Raw genomic sequence first — 21,682 nt, 5'->3', positions numbered from 1 at the left:
AGTGTTTAAAGTCTAGTGTTACATGTTTGGTGTTATGAGTTTGGTGTTAGGAGTTTATTGTTATATGTCTACTGTTATTGTAGGCTTAGTGTGTAGCATTACAAGTTTAGTGTTATGACTTAAGTGTTACACACCTAGCATTATGGGTCTTGTGTTAGGAATTTAGTGTTATGACTTTAGTGTTACACGTCTAGCGTTACGAGTTTAGTGTTATGACTTTAGTGTTATAACTCAAGCATTATGGGTTATAAGATTAGTGGTATGACTGAATGTTATGCCTGTAGTGTTACTAGTCTAGTGTGATGGGTCTAGTGTTAGAGTTTAGTGATACGACTCTAGTGTTACAGGTGTAGAGTAATGAGTTTTGTGTTACAAGTCTAGTGTGGGTGTAGTGTCACAAAGTATAAAATAAGATATTATAAGATAAACTTTTTCAATCCCTCATTGACTAAATGTAGTATTAAATAGTGTTACAGCAGCATGATAGTAAGAGTACATTAAAGGTCTAGCTTTATGGGTATAACATCATGAGCCATGATTCTACCATTATGGGTCTAGTGTCACATATCTAGCATTAAAGGCCTAGCACTATGGGTCGGTTAGTGTCTAGTGTTATCAGTGTTGTGTTATGAGTCTAAAGTTTGCTGTTTAACAAGTCTAGTGTCATGAGTCTACCGTTACAAGCCCAGTGTTGGGGTCTAGTGTCATTAGGATAGTGTTGGGGCTAGTATTATGAGTCTAGCGTAAAGGTTTAGCACTGAACTCTAATATTATGACTCCTGTGTTATGAGTCTAGTTTTGGGAGTATAGTATTAAAAGTCTGGTATTTGAGATAAAAATATCAGAGATATTTTTTATGTTATTATTCTAGACAATAAAAACTTTAATGTAGTATCCACGCACCTTGAATCAAAATCAAATTAAATTCCTACAGTAGAGTATGTCAGTGTGTATTTTCCTTCTCTTTTCATTTCACTAATCCTAAAATCTTTAATTTAATCTAAATCATTGCATTTACACTTCTCCATACACACACAGGCTAATGTAATGTGACTTTTTTAGGAACATGCTCTCTGAATCACATTAAGCTATCACATGCCTGTTTCCATGGCGACAGGCTTGGGGGTCTTTAACTCTCTCCTATATAGATCTTAGAGAAGTGTCAGTCTCCACTCATTGTTAATATTCAGTCATATTGAGTCCAACCTTGACTCTCATCCAGTCACACACACACACACACACACACACACACATTGTAAAGATATTAAGGTTAATATTATAGTAAAATTTTCTGGTTTTACTCCATTCAGTTTCCCAGTTTGTCTGTGCATGCTTGCGTGTGTGCGTGTGTGTGTGTGTGTGTGTTTGTGTGCGCGTGTGCATGTATATATCTGTCTGTCTGTGAGTGTGTATGTGCTCACACATCTACTCTGAAATAATGTTCTCCGATTTGATTAATTCTGTTTCCCAAATTGTGTGTGTGTGTGTGTGTGTGTGTGTGTGCCCTTTGGCTGTGTGTGCAGTAATGAGAACACTCTATTTTTTAAAGATTGAGTTGATGCCAAGCTCCAAAACTGATGCATTACACACACATTTTCTTGCTTAGCACTGTGTGTGTTTGTGCATGTTTTCAGGATCCCACTTTTCACCAGAGCTGAGAACATGTAGCCTCAGTACTACCCTGTGTGTGTTTACCTGTGTTACTGTACTTGTAAGAGCCAAATATCTGTCCTTCAGGCTGTATGAACGTGTGTGTGTGTGTGTGTGTAAGGTGAGTGCATGGTAACATATCTGTGATCTCAGATTTTGCTGTTGCTTTCATTGCTATAGCTTGTTGGACATAGGTACAGGTGCATCTGCATATGGTGCTTTGGTCTGATTGGTTAAATGCAGTCGTCATTCAATTACAACAGATGACTATAACTCACATATTGCTCTACTAAATAGTATTTCTAAAAATGTGTACCACAATTTCTTAATTCGTATAGTGGCATACTATTTATAATGATAGTATGTGATTTAGGACAAAGCCTGGCCAGCTAGAATAACAGTTTTACTGGACTGTATGGTAAAACCTGGATTTTATTGTTCACATAAAACCAAACGTAAAATTGAAGCTAAACCAGAACATAAAGCTCCTCCATTGCTGCTGTTAGTGTTTACTGTTAACACGAGGACCAAGTATGAAGTCACCACCCCACACCATCCAGAAAACTCCTCCTACTTTCACAGGTACTGTTATGTAATGGGAAACGGATGCAGATACTCAACTGTTTTGGAGTAACAGTACCATGATGTAAAATATAAAATATATAAAATACCTGGTTACCACTGACAGTTTATAAAACAGCATATCGATTTACAAACTGACTATAGTGTTGAAGATGCTCACGTTTGAGAGGACAGAGGACTCCTGAGTTCAACATTTGCTCGAGTTGCTCCAGGACAGCCGTGCTGATGGATTTCAGCGCAATGATTCAGCTTCAGCGTATTCATCACACGAGACAGAGGGCAACTGAAAGGAATGAAAATTAATTGCTTTCCCAAGCTAACAAAATTGAGAGGAATGTTTCCTCATTCCAGCCCTCTCTCCTTCAGCGTACACTCTCTCTCTATCTCTCTCTCTCTCTCTGTCTCTCTCTCACTCTCTCTCTCTTTCTCTGTGAAACTTTTTTTTTTTGATTAAAGCTAGTCTGGAGATGTTTTAGTGCTGTATAAGTCAGAGTATATTTTTTCTTCTTCTTTTTTTCCCCAAACGGGGATTTTCTTCAAACCGGAGGGTGAAGACTAACACATGCTTCCTCCGAAACATGCGAAGCCAACATCATCTTTTCACACTGCTGCTCGTGCAGCGCCACAGGGCAACGTAACACACTCAGAGGAAAGCGTTATCCCCCTTTTCCGCACACATGAGCTCACAGATGCTCCATGATTGGCTGTAGTCAGTGTGATTGACAGGGTAGAGAGAGAATGCCATCCCTCCCAACCAGAGAGCGGGCCAGGCTTGCTCCCTTGGCTCCCTGCCACGTCAGTGTATCATTTAATACAGGAGATCCCAGCGAACATGCAATATGTGAAAACCGGCTTCTGTGTAGTCAGTCTCGTGTGATCAGAAATTCAAGACAACTTCATGACCTTTGACACCTCTCAGCACCCCATTCATTCCAGATTTCACCAAAAGTTTTGTGGTTTGTTGTGGCACTGAAAGAAACATTTGAGATGTTTTACTTCTAAACCTGCACAAGTGAAGCACAATGTACTAAGCTGCATCATAATATCAATCAGCCCAAACAATGGGCCTCATTTATCGAGCTGGATACAAAAGGATTTATGCATAAGATTATGCATAAATGGATTTATACACAAGAAATTTGGCAGGAAAATCCTGTAAATTTGTAAAATATTTGTATCCTACTCATGCTCTTGAGTGTGTGTAAATTTATGCATAAGAACACTAAATAATGTAAACTTCGACTAGATTGACTTCACATCATATAATTTGCATGGAATACTGCACTTTTTTTATATTTGGAATATAGCGTCAAGTTTAAATTACTTATCTGTATTACGTTTACAGCATTTAGCAGACGTCCTTATCCAGAGTGACTTATAGAAGTGCTTTGGAGTCTCTATCAAAAACATCCTCATACGCGTTCACTAGATCAGGGACTAAGAGAACCATCGAGAACAATTTGTGAATCGATTCAGTTTATATTATTAGCGTTAATTAAAGAAAACCTGTAAATAAAACTAATCACTCAATCGTGACGAAAGAAATGGTGCAGTATAAATGGAGGACAGGCCATTCTGTCTGTGCATGTAAACAAACACCTCGTCTGATGTTAGATTTAGTGCTTGCTTTTTATTATTAATATTAGATATTATTAAATATTTTTATTGGCATAGCAGTAAGGCACTTGTGTTTTTCAGGCTTTACCCTAATTGATCGTTTTGTGCTCATAGCTGTCTAACCTTTATGGAGTTTTGTAGGCATCACTACATGCAAATGAGCTGTTCCGTGACCGCGCTTAATTTACAATCTGACTGGCATTCATCAACATACACATGCAAGTACGCAGCGTTTCCGAACCGTTCGTAAATCTGGTAGAAATTTTTAGTTCGGTTTGGTTTATGTAAACATTTGCACAACTTTATTAAAAGATTGATAAATGAGATCCAATGTGTTTATAGAACAAACGCAGCACAACTGAACAACAATGGGCTCCTGACTTTACAGAACGCATTTTAGAGTATTAATGACATTTATCAATGTCATATTTTAAAGGATTGGTTTAATTATTAAAGAGGGTTTGTGTTATTGTGTACAAAATCTGAAAATGCTTGTTGATGAGATAAACACAAGTTGGCTATACATAAAAAATACACAATTACATAAATCAAGACCAGCTAACGGTTAAAGGAAAAGTGCAGAATGACTTGCATATTAATCTTTAAAATGAACACATCAGTGGTTATTTTGTAGTGAAATTCTAAGTCAACTTTTTAATCTTCTTTCATCGACATGTTGGTCTATGTTCACTTTAGGTAAAGGTTTCCTTTATTACCCACAATGCTAACTACCTGCTGATAGTGGTGCCAGTGGGATTTAACCCTCACTCCATCTCTACCGAAACAGAGTGATGCAGCAGCGCTTTAGTCTGTCCAGCTCTCTCACCTCCTTTTCTGTACACTCTGCTCAAACGGATCAGGTTCCAAAGCTTCAACTTTCACGCTAGATACCACCATCAACACAACTGTGCTAATTATGCCAGAAATGCTGAGCACGTCATAAATATTTCAATGTAAAACATATTTAAAGTGTTTCACGGATTAGTTTTCCTTTAAGCTGTGCTTGTGGCTTTCCAGAAGGTCTTGAGTGGTGTTTTATTGTCTAGATTGTCTAATTTGGATAACTTAATAAAATAACAGCATGTAGCCTACAAACAGTCAGATGAAAAATGGATTTACAAACTCACTGTAACATTGGGACCATGCTCACCTTTCACAAGGACAGAGAACTCCAGAGCTCAATATTTGCTCGAGTTGCTCTGTGACAGCTATGCTGATGGATTTCAGCGCAGTGATTCAGCTTCAGCATATTCATCACACGACACTGAGGGCAACTGAAAGGAATGAAAATTCATTTATTTAATGAGAAAATGGGAAGTGGTATCTTAGCAGTTAAGGTCTTTGTGCTAGTGACCAGGGGGTTGTGAGTTCAAATCCCAGGCCTGCCCTTCTGTTTAATTAACACAGCAGACTCGACTTCTCAGCCTAGTTTCCAGGTCTTTAATTAAACCGTAAATGGGTTCAAATGATGAGTAAATAAGAAAAAAAGGCCAGAGAAGTGTGTGTGTGTGTTTGCGAGAGAGAGAGAGAGAGAGAGAGAGAGAGTCATTGGACTGTGTCCTGTGTCTCCCTGTGGAGGACAATTGCAGCTCTCCAATGTGTGTGTGTGTGTGTGTGTGTGTGTGTGTGTGTGTGTGTGTGTGTGTAGTTAGCACTGTGGAGGTGTTTCTGTTTAAATGTATTATTGTTAAGTGTATTAATTAGAAGGCTGGCCAGAAAACACTAGTCTTAATCACACAACAGTGCCAGCATGATTGTGTGTGTGTGTTTCCTTTTAAGTGTTGTTAATTGTCCTGTAGTTAAGGAAGTGGATCTAAGCCCCTGTACTCTGTCTTAGACCAAGGAGGTGTGGCCTCAGCATGCTGTACTGGGCCGAGGAGGCGTGGTCTCAGCATTCTGTACTGGGCCGAGGAGGCGTGGCCTCAGCATGCTGTACTGGGCCGAGGAGGCGTGGCCTCAGCATGCTGTACTGGGCCGAGGAGGCGTGGCTGCTGTACCTCTCTGTCCTAGTGAAGGAGGCAGGCCTCTCTCTCAGAAAGAGACTGTGTGTATGAACAGTAGAAATGCCTCTTCTGAATCATAATAAGGGCAGCTCTCTTCCCATCACATTGCTGCTTCTGAGAGAGAGATACAGAGCAGAAAGGAAATAAGACATATGGAGACAGAATGAGAGAGGAGTGTTGAGAGGGTGGAGAGTGAGGGAATAAAGGAGACAGTAAGAGGGAATGGAGTGGGAACAGAAAGGAAAGATTAGAAGATAAGAAGGAGTGAGTGCCTACTAATGGAGAGTAGAAATGGATTCTCCTGACAATCTGTCCTTCTTCATATTGAGCTACTCAGTGACCTGTCAGCTCAGTGTTCAGAGAGAGTGAGTGGGTTGGTCTGTAGACACACACACACACACATGAGACTTTCATACAGTGAAAATATACATTATATTATATTATCCATATAGTATATGTACTCTCTCTCTCTCTCTCTCTCATATATATATATATATATATATATATATATATATATATATATATATATATATATATATATATATATATATATATATATATATATATTAATGTGTTTGCGTGTGTGTGTATATATAGAATCATAAAGTATATATATCATACTTTCCATATACTATTTAGTATATGCTGTATATGTGCTCATTCATGCAAATCAGATCAATCAGTTCAATCAAATCAGCATGTGCAATGCATAAAATCACATGGGAGCAGTGCAATGCGTAAAATCATGCAGAATCAGGTCAAGAGCTTCAGTCACATCAAACATCAGAATGGGGGGAAAAATGTGATCTCACTGACGTGGACTGTTGCATGGTTGGTGTCTGATGGCCTGATTTGAGTATTTCAGAAACCACTGATCTCCTGAGACACACACAACAGTTTCTAGAGGTTACACAGAATGGTGCAAAACATCCAGTGAGTGGCAGTTCTGCAGGCAGAAGCACCTTGTTGATAAGACAGGTCTACATTAACTCAAATAACCGCTCTTTATGACAGTGATGAGCAGAAAAGCTCATCTCAGAATCTCAGAACACACCATCCGAATAGGGCTTTAGTCAGTAATCTTCCACTACATTGCTTTTTGCTCGTCTCTAAGCAACCTTTGGTTTTTGACTATAGCAATTTGCAGCCATATAAGTAAATAAAATCTAGCCAGTTATATTGCATAATGTTTTATCTCCCCTTTCACCTCCACCCACCCAGCTACAAATGCAGAGATACCAACCAGCAAGCAGCAACTCTGCTGCGGGAGACGAGCTGTCCTCCACGACAGACTACAGACCTGCATCTAGATCTGACTAACCTTATGGAAGAAAAATGTGTTCAAATTTACATTTCATTTTGTCACATTATCTCAATCTACAATAACGAAGGTAGATTGCAGGTAGTCTAATCTTCATTTTAATTTGAGGACACACAAAAATACAAAAAGGTAGGCTGAAATTGAGTCTTAACATTCCTTGTTTTACATCGAGTGCATATGAGACAAAGACAAGAAAACAATGACTGTGCACAGACATGAAAAAAGGCTTTGGTGAGACATGAAGGGTATAAACAGAGGAGGAGAGAGATGGCAAAGAAAAAAAAACCTTACAGAGAATAGGGCCATTGAAGTGGAAAGATAGAACAAGGAGAAAATGAATGTTCGGGGTGCTCTCTGTGTGTGTGCGCCACATGGTTGTGATGTGTGTGGCTGCTGACTGAGCGTTAGATGATGCTCTTTGGGTTGTCCTGATCAGTAAAATGTACATCAAGAGCCACAACTAGACCGTCCCTGAACCCGGTAATGAGTTAGAAGCACGGTAAAATAGCTTATATCTTATTATCGAGGGGTTTTTTTTTCAGAAAAGGTTCCAAGTAGAACCCGTTTAAAAAGCTAGAATTATTAACCATCCAAAGAAGCCTTTGGGACTCTTATGGAATAATGAGTGTACGAGTCCTTTGTCTTTGTTAGCTTCCGGCATAATTAACACGGTTATGAATTAATGAAAGCGACAAAACATACATTTTAAATAATACAATGTCTGATTTTCCAGAGAGACCAACCTAATTAGCTCATTAATGTATGTGGATTCAAATGCACTCACACAGACAAGTGTGGAAAAAAATCAACAGTACTGACTTTTTAGCAAGGAAGAAATGTTTTCATCCTCAGGACTAAGTTAAGTTAATGTTTCTGTGTTTGTCATTCCTTCAGTTGTTCTTACTTTCATGTTTTTTTTTTGGGTTTTTTTTGTCTTCCAGTTGGCTATCCTCACAGAACTCACCCACTCCCACAGCAGCGAGAGAACCGGCCTGGTAAACCCCACAAACCCAGGAACAGGAAGCATCTACCACAGTGAAAACCTCAGCCTCAAGCTTTCTCCACCACCAATGGTGGAGGAATAGTGCAGACTCCGCCCACTGTTACAGACCTGAATAAAAGCGTTACTGTATCTCTGCACTGACATCTCAATTCTTTCACTGACCTTCACATCTAGAACAATGAAAGTAAGGAATAAAACACTTGGGGGTAGGCTGTTATAGGAAAGTAATCAGTGACTAGGTTACCATCCTGAAGTGGATTGTTTTCCCATAACAGCATGTTCCAACGTATATTCCACTTATACCACGGTGATTTGTCAATCACTACAACATTTTAATTGATTAATACACAGTGTATGATGCTTTTTTAACCATTTAAAGTATAGTTACATTTAATGTTGTGGAATGTGTTGCTATTTAACACAGAAAAACATCTAATCATTGATATGGTGAAGCTGTAAGGAGACATTTATTTAACATTTGTGGAGGAATCTCCAGTGTCAGAACTCTAACAGTCAGTAAGTGTGTGCTTTCCAGGTTCTCTACTGTTTATATGCTATAATGTTCATAATAACAGGACCTTACTTGTTTCGCAGTGGTTCCACAACATTAAATGTAACTATAAATGGATAAAAAGTACAATCCTTGGAAATCCTTTAATCCTTGGAAAGTTGCTGTGGTTTAAGAATAATAAAACACCACAGGACATGCTGTTTTTGGAAAATAATCAGCTTTGAGGTGGTAATGGCATCACATCACCTTATCGTTGATTATTTTTCTATTACAGCATGCCCCATCACGTTTTATTGCTCACATCAATTATAAGAGCCAATCAGGCTTTCTTTCTCTCTTATTTTTCAAAAGCAGGCTATGCCAATTACAGAAGAATTATATCAGTTTATCAGGGAAGAGAGTGTCTAATTTGCATATTCATATGGAACAATTTGCATATTCATTAGATATAGCTTTCCTGATGAGGGTAAAATTGTTGGCACCTCTGTGCCTTTTTGTCTTGTCTAATGACATTTTTGTTGAATCGACACCTCAGTAGTCACACGTTTAATATTCAATATAGAAAAACGTGGTGACTTTGGTGACTCGCGCCACTGAAACCTTTAACAGTGCAGCTAAACGTCAACAGCAGAACAGCAGCAATATTCCTGAGAGCAAATCTGCATGATTAAGTCTTTAAAGGCGGATCCCGTGCTCTAACTGAGATGAGCTGTGATGGCTTTAGACTGATGGAGCTGTTCTGCTAATGACGCTGTCAGAGATGTGTGACTTCACATGCTTAGGATGCACATATAAAGCTTTTCCCATAATCAGGAGAGGGTGTGTGTCTGTGTGTGAGAGAATGGTGTACATTCAGACTGAAACAGCAGGCGCCTTGTGTGTATGAAAGGAAACTGTGTGCTTCTGTAACCCCCCAGACTCAGAAAGTGGATTGTTCTGGCCTCAAAGGCATGTCTTCAGTGAACAAAGAGCCCTCAGCTCTGCACATACAGATGTGTGTGTCTGTGCATGCCATATCTGACACTTTTGTCCTAGCAACACTCGACACCATTCATGTCTACACTACATTACATTAATAAGTCCTGAGAGAAATGGTGGTGATCTGGGTCAGTAAATGGTTAAGGTCAGTGTTAGATGGAGAAAGGGGGGCAGCCCCATGGTGCCATCATTTCCTTAACAGTGTAGCCCATGAACTGGTTTCATTAACCTGAAATTCATGAGGACATTGTGTTTTATTATTCATCTTAGACCTGTAGAAGGGAAGCATTAACATTTTATCGGCTCCTGCTCTCACTCTGTTTCATACACCCCGAGTAAAAGCCTGCATGTTTGTGTGTGGAGGACAAGAAACACTAAGAATGGAAAAATTAATAATGTTTCAGTGCCCAAGTTTAAATCCTTGGATTATGAAGAGCTGTTTGTCATGCCTGCAGAGGCTAACAAACGGCTTAATACTCACTTCAATGTTCATACAGACTCCAAATAGACTTTCTATATGTTCTTTGTTATGTTGTTGTACATTACCTTTATTGATGTTTCAGAAAAGTCTTAAATTGAATGTCCATGTTTTAACAATCCAAAATAATCTATGTAGAATAATACACTGTTTAAACTGTTTCATGCCTAAGAACCTAATACAAAATCCTTGAAACATCTTAAGCTATTAAAATGCCAGGAACTATGTAAGGAATGAAACACATCAGGGTATGGTGTTATAGGAAAATAATCAAACCACAGGGTGGTGTGATGTGGAGTTACTGTTACCACCATGGAATTGATTATTTTCCAATAACAGCAAGTCCTAAAGTGTTATATTCCTCTTTTACTACAGCAATTTGTCATCAATTAGAATTTTTATTATACTGATTAATGATACATCATGATTTTTAACCATTTATAGTTACACTTAATGTTATAACTCCTGTTATTACTTGTATTATAACAGTTATAAACAGCCATTCTCTCACCAGCTTCTCTTTTCTGTTTACTTAGATTAATAAGCCAAAAAAAAAAAAAAACTCTTGTCATGTAACCCATCAAATGGCAAACCCCTCAGTCCTGAAAACTTTCCCATGGTAGAAAACTCACTGACTGTTCACACTGGAGACTCCTTCCATAAATGTTAAATAAACATTTAATCTGTTTATTATTAGCCTTAGATTCTGTGGAGTGCCATACGAGTCCCTGTGAATGAGTTGTTAAATTAATATAAACCTGTGATGTGACTTACAGCTGGCACTACTGTCACAGCTGCTGTTATAGAAAATTATCACCTTCTGAGCAAGCAGACCTGAGAATTCAACAGCCCTCTGGTGTGTGTATGTGTGTTTGCGTATATATATATATATATATTTGTTGAGTCAATTTTCATATTCTCAGCAGTTATTTAACAGTAGCTAAACCTGTTAAACATATAACAATTATTATTTTGTCAGTTGCTAGTTAGATATTGCACTTAGCATACTGTTTCTGTGGATAAAATCTCCAGGCAGATCACAATTCTCTAATATTGTCAATATTACACATGATAGGTTCAAGCCATTCCATTTTTTGTAATATCACAAACTGACCTCTGTGTGCTAATGTGATTTGACTGAAACACCAATGAGAATCACCAATCCAAGAAAAGTTAATCATTTAAAAATCCAGTTTTTAAAACAAACCAACCAGCTAAACTCAGTCATGACATTTTGTCCTTCTTTTACGCAAAAAAAAAAAAAAGAAAGAAAGAAAAAGAAACTGTACTTTAACAGTAAATTGAACTACTGCTCCCATAAGGTAATTACATCATCAAAGTTTTACAAAAGTTTTTAAGTTCAATTTTTTATTTTTCACTTTCTAGCATATTTGCTAGTGGCTTAGGAAGACACGCTGTAGTGTTGCGAATATGCTTCTGGAGCCAAGGCTGTTGGAAAAGCTAGCAGTCACTGTTCACTCTCATTTCCATGATAAAGTAGTCAATAAAATAGCTACTCTGAGGAGAAAGTCTGGTTTGTGTAGCACCCCAGAATCTGTAAATAGGAAAAAGGACCAATGATGTGGACCAAAAGCATAAAGCCAATCATCAGTCATGTTGCCAGATAATTCAGAATGCTCCATGTTTTACACTAGTATGTAAGTGTTCTAGGCTAGGCAGTGTTCAGGGGTGTAGCTTTGATGGGTAGGGGCTATATTAGTCAGAGTATCAAAGTAGCTAACCAGTTGGAAATGAAAAACCCTTCATTCTGATGCTTTGATGGACCTCAAAATGGTCTACGTTTTCCATAGTTGATTACAATTTTGTGCAGAAATAAATACCTCCTGCTGAGCTACAAGAGGTGTGATGGAGGATAAATCATGATTAATAGCCTGTAATTTTAGTGGTGTGTTAATAAATTTGTAAGTGGCATCAGTAGGATATTAGTGGAGGTTCTTTAAAAAGGAAATGTGAATGTGAGAATAAATTTTTAGCACGAACAAGCTTGCACCTTTTTAGTTAATAAGTCCTCAAAGTCTGGCAGTCGTTCAATAATAGCAAATACAGAGTGAGAATATCAGCTTCTGCACGATGGCATTTCAGCTCCTGGAAGAAAGGATCCGAGTGCATTTTTGAGAAAATATTAAGCAAAGTCAAAACTGAGACTGTGAATGCACTGTTTCTTTGGGGAGTAGCTGGAGCGAAAGATCTGGGACACTCATGGAACCTTCTAGAGCCTCAGAACTTGAAGAGGTCTCTGAAGCGCTGAGGCGAGCCGGGTGTGCGGCAGCCATCAGGATCATTTGCTGTGCTACAAATGTCTGCAGAATTACCTGTACTGCAGTGTGGAGAACATCAGCTTCCAATCCGTGTGGTGTTTCACTGACAGAATCAAATACCGGTTTCTCAGCAAACTCAAACACTTCTACTACAGCCACCAGTCCGCATGAAACGTTGTGATGTCACATGCATGGCTAAACTAGTACAGGATGCATGACTTGAACATCATGCTGCTACAGAATCACTTCAGCATCCATAAATTGTTGACTCTGGGAGTCAGAGGTGGTAAAAGTACCCAAATTATTTACTTCAATAAAAGTTCAATTACCCATTAAAAAAATTGGTACAGCTTCAAATTTATCACTCATGTTGAAGTAGAAAAGATTTTATTCCAATTAGAGATTGAAATAGACTTACTTAAAGTAAATCATGGGTATGTTTTCTTCAGATGAGCAAAACCAAACCGGGGCATGATTTTATTTTACTGAGAAACTCTCTCTCACCTGTCAATCACAGTGACACTAGCCAGTCATGGCTGTCTGTGATTCCATGTATGCAGAAGAGGGCGGACAGCGCTTTCCTCCACGTGTATTACACTGCTTCGTGAGGCAACGTGAACAGCAGTTCAAAAAAATGCGGTTGGCTGGCTTCATGTGTCTCAGAGGAAGCACAAGTTAGCCTTCAGCCTCCCTGGTTGCTAGCTGTCGTATGATAGTGGAGAGCTGGCTGGTGGGTAATAGCTGGCAGGTGACCAAAACTGGGGTGGAAAAATGGAGGGAAAAAAAATCCTCCAGGATGATCCTGAGACAACCATCTGTCTAGACATAGTGACAGAATCCCTTAGTCAACTTGACTTCAAAAGTCAAATTATTGAGTCCTGGGAATTATGGGGTGTAAAGACATTTCTTTTCATAAGTCTGGCTGAGACATTATCTGTACTTTAAAAGCTATACAGTAGGAGCCTCAGCACTGAGTTCCAGAGGGAAGTACGACTTTTCTCATAGGAGATCAATGTCTGAGGCAGCTCTGAGGGATTTTGCTGCTTTTCATGTGTAGGCGGTTTAAGAGTTTCAGAGGGCAATTTTACTCGATACTCTGAGACTTAAGGGATCTTTTAGAAAGAGCAAATCACCACTACAAAAAGGGAAGCTCATCGCTCAAGGATAGCTCATGCTTGTTCCCATACAAAGTGTTTCTGTTCTATTATTCTATTAATCTTTGGCCTTTTTCTTTAAAATGTCTGGAAGAAATGTATCAAGTAATGTTTTCGACACCGAATTGTCCTTAATAAGGACAGTCTTGAGTGCTAATAATCATGAAAAGTACATTTTCTCCACTGACTAATCCAAAGATTTTGAAGTTAAATCTGCTGTAACAATGGGTTTCTTGCTGGGCCTGGACTGAGATTTTAGGGTAAATCACAACGTGGCTGGTCTCATTAATGGATTTGATGGAAAAAAGAATAAATAACACCAAGAATAATAACATCAAGGTATACTTAAGGCATGAATGGGAAGTGTAATTTACGATTGTAGTGTTTTAATTTTGGGAAAAGGTCAAGTGTACAGAATACTGAAATGTACAAAATACAGCACTCTTACATTTTATAGAAGTAAACCATAGAAACACATAGTTTCACATAGAAAACACAATATAGTATTTTAATACTAATAGTATTTTTGGTATTATTCATGCAGTTATCTACTCAGGCAATCATGTTCCAGCATCGCAATGCATAAATCATACAGATACATTTCAAGAACTTCACATCAACCATCAGAATTGGAAAGTAATGTGATGTCAGTGACTTTGACCTTGGCATGGTTGTCGGTACCAGGCAGGTCGGTTTGAGTATTTCTGAAACTGATCTCCTGGGATTTTCACACAACAGTCTCTAGAGTTCACACAGAATGGTTCAAAAAACATCCAGTGAGCAGCAGTTCTATAGGGGGAAATGCCTTCGTGTTGAGAGAGGTCAGAGGAGAATGGCCAGACTGGTTTGAGCTGACAGAAAGCCTAGGGTGCCTCAAATAACCACTCCTTACAGCAGTGGTGAGCAAAAAATTTAAGTCTTGGTCTCTGCAGGATTTTTTGCCCGAAGAAAGTAGATCAGAAGAATTTTAGTAAAGGTTAACAGTATTCAAACAGAATGCAGAAAGGTAATCCTTCTTAGCAAAACCTTCTCTTTTCAAAGCAAATCTGTTAGTGAGGCTATTCCTTGCAGCTTTTCTTTTTGTTTACCTTCCCTGTTTCTTTCCTGCCCTGACTCATTTCTGCCTTTTATCTCTTCATAAGCACAGTGGCCATGGCACATGTGGGGGTCAAACTCTCCACAGAGTAGGAACAGAAAATCACGAGCTCCCGAAGGAAACAAAAACTGCATTTCTGCCTCTTTTGATCTAATCAAAAGTAGTAGTTTGGCGTGTATGGCAGTTCATCTTGTGATCCACAGCCAATAGGCCATTACTTTTATAAAACATGCTTCACACAGTGAGGCCTGTGTTCATTACTGCTATAGTGCACTTTCACCAACCTTCGATTTTCTTCGCCCACGCCTGGCGTTCTCCCAGGCTCAGACATGTTCAGGATTAAGAGGATGAATGTTTTAATTGCATTGCTGTTGTTATTTTGATCTGCCTTCTGAAGCCATAGCCAGTTAATAACCAGTTGATGGAAGAAAAACTCTTTTGGGCTGATGTTCTGTAAGAGGTTTGGTTTAGTGGTCATCAGATTTTCTAAATAGAGAATAGAATAGAAAATAATAGATTATATAACATTTCTTAGAGAAAGAAGTATTTGGACAGCACAAATGATTATTTACGTCTTTACAAAACACTTATCTTTTCTATCAAGAACAAGAATGTTTTCTTGTTGGGAACAATGGTTATCAGTGAACCAAACCCCCCTCTCAACACATATAACCAGCAGCTGCGATGTGGCTGGAGAGCCATACTGAGTGCTGGACAGTCACTAAAATCTGCTCAGAAAGTCGCCCCGTTGGCAACACTGGTAATTTCTCTGTCAAACCAAGCATCTGCAGTATATTTCCACTAAATTGGATGTAAGTTACTTCAAATCTGACCAAAGAGTATAATATTGACTTTCTGAAGGAAACAAAATAATAGTATAATATTGACATTAATTATTTACAGGGAACTTCAGTGCATTGGCAGTTCTCATGATATATCTAATTAATTAGCTATATTCAGATTTTATTACAAATTAACATTGTATTTTCCAACAATAATGGAATTTCCCCCAATATTAACAAACACAAATTATTCCTCCTTCTTTTCTGTACATTTACTTACACTGACAGTCTGCTTCTTGACATCCCTTTGGAAATCCATTTCACAACCTGAGATATCTTCCAGTTTTTACAAAGGAAACACCTGCAGCTTATGTAAAGGGCATTTGACTCATTAAAAGCCACACTGCATGCCTCACCATGGCCTGGCCATGAATCACCCCACAGAGAGCAAGCTGTATCACCGGCCCTTGTGCAGTGCTGCATAATTTGTCCATTGATTGGAATGAGTTGAGTTTCCTTCAGCCATATGCAGCTGCACAGCTGGCCAGCTTCAACATTACAGCCAGACTTGTGTGAGGTTATTGACTCTGTGGGCAATGCATTCCACATGCCAATCATTGCCAATCAGTTATCAGGGAAAGCCCTGAGAGACAGATGGGTCACAGAGCAAGGGCTTGGAATATGGGCTTGGAACATTTGTGTTTAAGGCAGGCACTTTTTGGAGTAGGGTGAGGTAGAGTGTTTCTAGCCTCATTGATGTCAGCTAATAATAATAATAATCCACTTTCCCCCACTGTCAATAAAAGAATGAAAATGTCAATCATCATTACACTTCATATTGCATTGTCAGAAGGTGCTGATTAATTAGAATCAATCAGAAGGTGCTGATTAATTTTTCTATAACAACACAGCTCTGACGATAGTTACAACTGGAACATAAATGATAGGTTTATATTAATGCGCTCGTTCTAATACGTTATTGTTTCTATAGGAGCAACTTTCACAAGGACTTGTTTGGGGGACGCTCCACACAATTTAAACCTAATAATACATGTATTGTTATTTTAGAAAGAAAAATATGGAAGGAGTATCCAGTGTTAGTGCGAAGTAAAGCTGTAATCGAAAATATTCTGTCACAGGAAAGTCTTCAGGACGGACGTTTCTTGGTAACAACGTGAACTTTTTATTAAATATAAAGAGAATGGTACCCGCATTGCAACACCCTGCTGCTGATTATTTTCCTATAATTATTGGTCACTTATTCCTTTTAAAAAATGTAAAATGCTGATTATATTATGGTTTAGTGCATAAAAAAGTTAGCATAAAGCCATAAAGAAAGTCTCTGAAAGTAGTTCTTTCTAGATAAGGACCACTAGACCCCTGCTTGAGTCTGGACATTTTCCCAGTTTCAGAGCTCTGTAGGTTGCCAAATATGAGCCTGCTGGTGATAAAGATGATTCATCAGTAAGTCATTAACGCCTACAGAAATGAAATGCACAGGCTGTCTGCAAAGGTCGCCGAGGAGCATGTTGTTGCCAGATTGAGCGATTTCCCTGTTTTTAATCACATTGGCCAGGGGAAAATGGCCTTGGGCTAGTAGATAGAATTTATTCTGCATATAATATAGCTCCAGTTTTAGTTTGGTTTATCATCATCTTTGTGTGTTTTAGACAGAGATTGTGCTGGAGGCAGTCAGTCTGATTTGGCAAGGGAGGAGAATAAGCAGTTAAGTGAAAGCAATTAAGGGTGTTCAGATGTTATGAAGCTGACAGTGAAAATCTGCATAATTTCTCAGCAGAGGCTTTTGTAGGATGCTGATCATTATGTCATGCTAATTCTGAAATCTGTGCAGTTCACTTGAATTTGATGTTTAAATCCCTCCAGAGTTTGTGTAGCGAGCCTACGGCATCGCATGATTCTGAAAGTATGATTGCACAAACTGTGATTCTTGGGAGAGACTTTATCCTTCACCAGTCTATAGACTAGTAAATCCAGCTAGTGCAATTTTCAGTCTTTTTGTGAAGTAGTAGAGGGTTTGACGTCATGATAAGAGCAGAGAAAGCCTGCAGTTTGCAATAACCACTCCTAAAATCTCTTCATTCCTCAGACTGCTGCCATTAATGCCATCACATGGCTGTGATGTGCGTGTACGCTTCCAAGGACCTCACAGTTTGTCTCTGTATAGCACTGTTAACACTCCATGTTCTGCTTGTGAGATCCACAGAAATGGAGTAGTGAGATTTGCACAGTCATGTAAGTGTGTGTTGTGTATGTGTGTGTCAGTGTGTGCTGTATGTCTTCTGGCTTTCCACTGACAAAGGATGATGTATTCTTCAGGGAAAAAATATAGAAATTACATTAAAAATGTTATTTTCTCTTAACAAATTACACAAAGGAACAAACGAAGCGAATGTTTTGTGGGGCTAACGGCAAGGTCAGATTTTCTGTTTACGTCTGCTATTCAGAAGAAACACGGCATATGAACTTACAACTCTTACTTAGAACACTTGACCAAAAACATAGCAATCACAAATGTGTTTTCTGTCCTTATCTGTCCTTCAATGATTGTGTCCTGGGTCTATGGGTTTCACGTGTATGAACTATTATGGTTTATACCATAATAATAACACAGAGTTACTGATAGGTAGAATTTATTTAATCCTTCCCATTCACTGATTCTAACAATATTTTAGAACATCTCTGTACATGTATGTGCTTTAAAGAAGTTTTTGATATGGAATGAAGTATAAAATGAGTAGAAGTAAATCAGGGTTATGAGCTGTAAGGTATTGCCAAATCCAAAGATATTGGTCTAGTTCAATATCTCGCACTAACTAACCAATATGTAGAAGGGGGCATGGAAAAATACATCCTTTAAAGGCATCCCATAATGTACCTAAAAAATGAGACCAACCAGCAATAAAATAATTGCTGGAATTGGGTCACCTGCAAGAACTAGTTATTACTAAGTTATTACTAGTACCCAACATTTTATGAACATTATAAATGACTGCATTGTTGTTAATTTTTCAGACTGAGTACGAGTGTGTGGTTTTTGGTACTAGTTGATACCAATAGTGATACCGAATTGAGTAACCTACTTAGTATTAATCAATCAGGGATGTCGCAGAATATGTGTTTTCATACACTTAGGCTACTGTGCTAGTTACCTTATATGTAGTAGGGTTGCAAGTTTGGAGCGTGTTTTGTTCCACTTCGGAAAAGTGCTTTTTTATTTTCACTGCATTGGAATCACTCGTAAAGGACCAAAAGCCCCTGATAATCAAGAACAACAAAATGGGTACAATTGCATTTGTATCGAAACAGCCCTAGATGAAATGTATATTGTGTCTGTCCTGTGTTAGCTGTTAGAAATTTATAGAAAGTAATCAAAGTAGTGCTCATAAACAGTAGCACATTAGCATTTCTGAATGTAGTACAGTTGACCCAGTATTCTGTAATCTTGCAGTCTAATATATGAATACAAATCAGTCACACTATTACTACATTTAAATCCAAGGAACTTCCTCTCAGCACTGAGGGCAAAAACATTATCCAGGCCTTTTTGCAGCTCACAGTGCTTAACATATGTTCTAGTCTCTGTTTTTAATCATCTGTTGGGAGGGATAGAGGAAGGGAGAGAAAGAGGGAGGGAGAAAGCGTTTTCTAATTAATCCATTGGGGCCTGGGATGTGCTACTCTGGGCCAGTGGAAAAATCTGCACACTTAGCTGAGAATAGACTACAACAAAGAGAGGAGGAAACTCACACTGACATGCAGCACACACACACACACACACACACACACACAAACAAATACATATGCTGTTTAACCGCCATAGGACTGGTCTAGTATTAAACATAAAAATATATTTCTTCCTGGAAGTGTGTGTGTGTGTGTGTGTGTGTGTGTGTGTGTGTGTATGTGCGCACAAATGATCATATGTGGGAAGATAAAAACATATGCACTAAATGGGAAAAATGTGTGAAACATAACAAAATGACTAAAACTATTATATATATTTGTTTAAAGACTAAAATGGAATCCAAATTAAATGAACACTGCAGACTTCTAGAAATTTCTGAGGGCAGCTTCATAGCTGATTATTAAACACACACACACAAACCCCTATTCCAAGGAAATTAAACGTACAGTTTTTCCCCTTACATCAATTGTTAGCCATGTTAGTTTGTGAAGTGCGCTTTTTTAGTTCTCTACTGAAGCTAAAAGGCTAATGTTAGCTAACAAGAAAAGGAAGCTAATACTTGCCTCAGACTCTCTAATCCACTTGTTTATGTGTTTTCTATCACAGTATGACATTTTTATTTAGAAAAATGCATAAAAGATGTCACAGAGCTAAAAACAGCAGCAGTGGCGGCCATCTTGAAGCCGAATCACTTTTTACCTCAGCACACAGGTTGCTATCAAAACACCAGACTCAGGTGGGAGCCGTGACCTTAAGTTTTAAGGTGGAATTGTATGTTAGAAATGATTTGGGTAAATATATTTAATGTGTACTTATTCTGCTATTTTTTGTACAAATGGTATTGCTGAGCCAAATGATGTTAATGCTTGTTAATGAAACTTGTACACTGTTACATTATTAGCTATTAGCTTCTCTTACTTGTTCTCTAAATTAGCCTTGGCTTTCCAGTTAAGAAAAATGAAAGAAGCAAACTTTCACCAATAATATTATCATACACTATCAGTGTGCTGCGGTTTATTTTTTTAAATGGAGCATATGTAGCTAACGTATAAGAAGCTTACAGTTACCAGTTTAACACTGCGCAAACAGAGACATTATAAGACATTTTGCATGTGTTTAAATAGAAATCACATGCAATTTTAGTCACATGGACTATAACTAATCCCTTATTCAGTCACAGCTTTTACTTGCTTTTACACAACCTAATAAACGTTGCACATGTCATGACAGGTCCTCAGCTGTAGCTTTTGATCCGCCTGTGCTGTTCTCGGTTTGTGACAAGCCAAGCTGTTGACACTTAGATGATGAAAAATGTTTGGCTAAAAACCACCGTGGCGGCAAAATCACCTGGTGACATCTTGATCTTAGTAAAATGCCAAATACTTTATGTAATACCTGCTTTTCAGACCCTTCCTGTATTGCATAATCATTTTCAGTAGCTGGCATGTTTGCTTTTTTTTTAACACAAGGTCTGGGAGAAAAAAAAGGTCCTGTTCTGCTCAGCATTTTCATTGTGAGTTGGCTGGCACTACTCCTCCAGTGCTAATCCAGTTCGGAAATGCTGTTTGGCTCATATAGTCATATGCTGCTGAAATGAAATACATTTATTTTATAATTCATTCAGTAGTGTATTTAACTTTCTACCCATTACAGCTGCTGAAGGTGGGATTGCTAATGTTGTGCTGTTTTCATTGCAATTATTGATTTTATTGACACTTTAATCCAAAGTGACATACAAGTGAGACGGAGACAATCCAATCATACAGCTGAGTTGTTGAACATTACGGGTCAAAGACCCCAAAGTGGTTCTCTGCTAGTCCTTAGATTTGAACTTGTCATCCTCTGATCACTAGCATAGAACCCTGATAGGCTGAGCTTCCAATTTTACGGACAGAAAATTCAAAAATACACTTTTTAAAGTCATTTAGATGGCTTATTGCTTGTGAAAATCAGTTACTCATCATCATTTTCATTCACATAATCTGCATGATTGTGATGGTGAAATGCAATCCTGTCCAACAGCAAATGGCAGAAATATTTCATCTCTGATTTGTTAAAAAGCTAATGAGGTGGACAAAATAAATGCTTTTGGCATTGTTATATATTCATGGAGAAGGCCTATGTAAAGTAGTTGAGGAGTCATGAGAACAGAAGCACGAGTGTGATTCCTCTGTCGATAGCTACGGGCTGCGTTCATGTTTATAACGTTCCCTTCTCTGCCTCACGAGGCATCTGTCTCCTTGACAACCTGGAATGCTCCTCGTCCTCATGAGTAAATAGAGACAGAAGAAAATACAGGCGTGTGAGACATAACATCTGTCTTAGTATGGCTCCTTATTGCTGTATGGCTTAGAGCTGTGTACACAGCAGGCAGAATGAAATTCCTCTAACACACGGAGATTATCGGTTATATAATATACCACAATACTTGACACACACAATATTATAAGTGTGAACCCGTCTGAATATTGACATTATTCCTGCGTTCCATTCAAGATAATGTTGTTTGAGAAGCATGCTAT

General features: G+C 38.4%; 1 protein-coding gene across 2 annotated transcripts in view; it reads left to right on the top strand.

Moving 5' to 3' along the window:
- vps8 (VPS8 subunit of CORVET complex) overlaps positions 1–8,305 on the top strand; it is a 97,051-nt gene extending 88,746 nt beyond the window's left edge. For both annotated transcript variants that reach the window (XM_053229764.1, XM_053229763.1), the window contains exon 45: positions 8,115–8,305. In XM_053229764.1, coding sequence (XP_053085739.1) covers positions 8,115–8,258 — 144 coding nt within the window. In that variant the 3' untranslated portion in view covers positions 8,259–8,305. The remainder of the gene's footprint in view (positions 1–8,114) is intronic.
- The last annotated feature ends 13,377 nt before the right edge of the window (positions 8,306–21,682 follow it).

The sequence above is a fragment of the Pangasianodon hypophthalmus genome, chromosome 26, assembly GCF_027358585.1.
Source record: "Pangasianodon hypophthalmus isolate fPanHyp1 chromosome 26, fPanHyp1.pri, whole genome shotgun sequence".
Lineage (NCBI taxonomy): Eukaryota > Metazoa > Chordata > Actinopteri > Siluriformes > Pangasiidae > Pangasianodon > Pangasianodon hypophthalmus.
The sequence above is the reverse complement of the archived record's forward strand: the minus strand, read 5'-3'. Positions and strand labels throughout refer to the sequence as shown.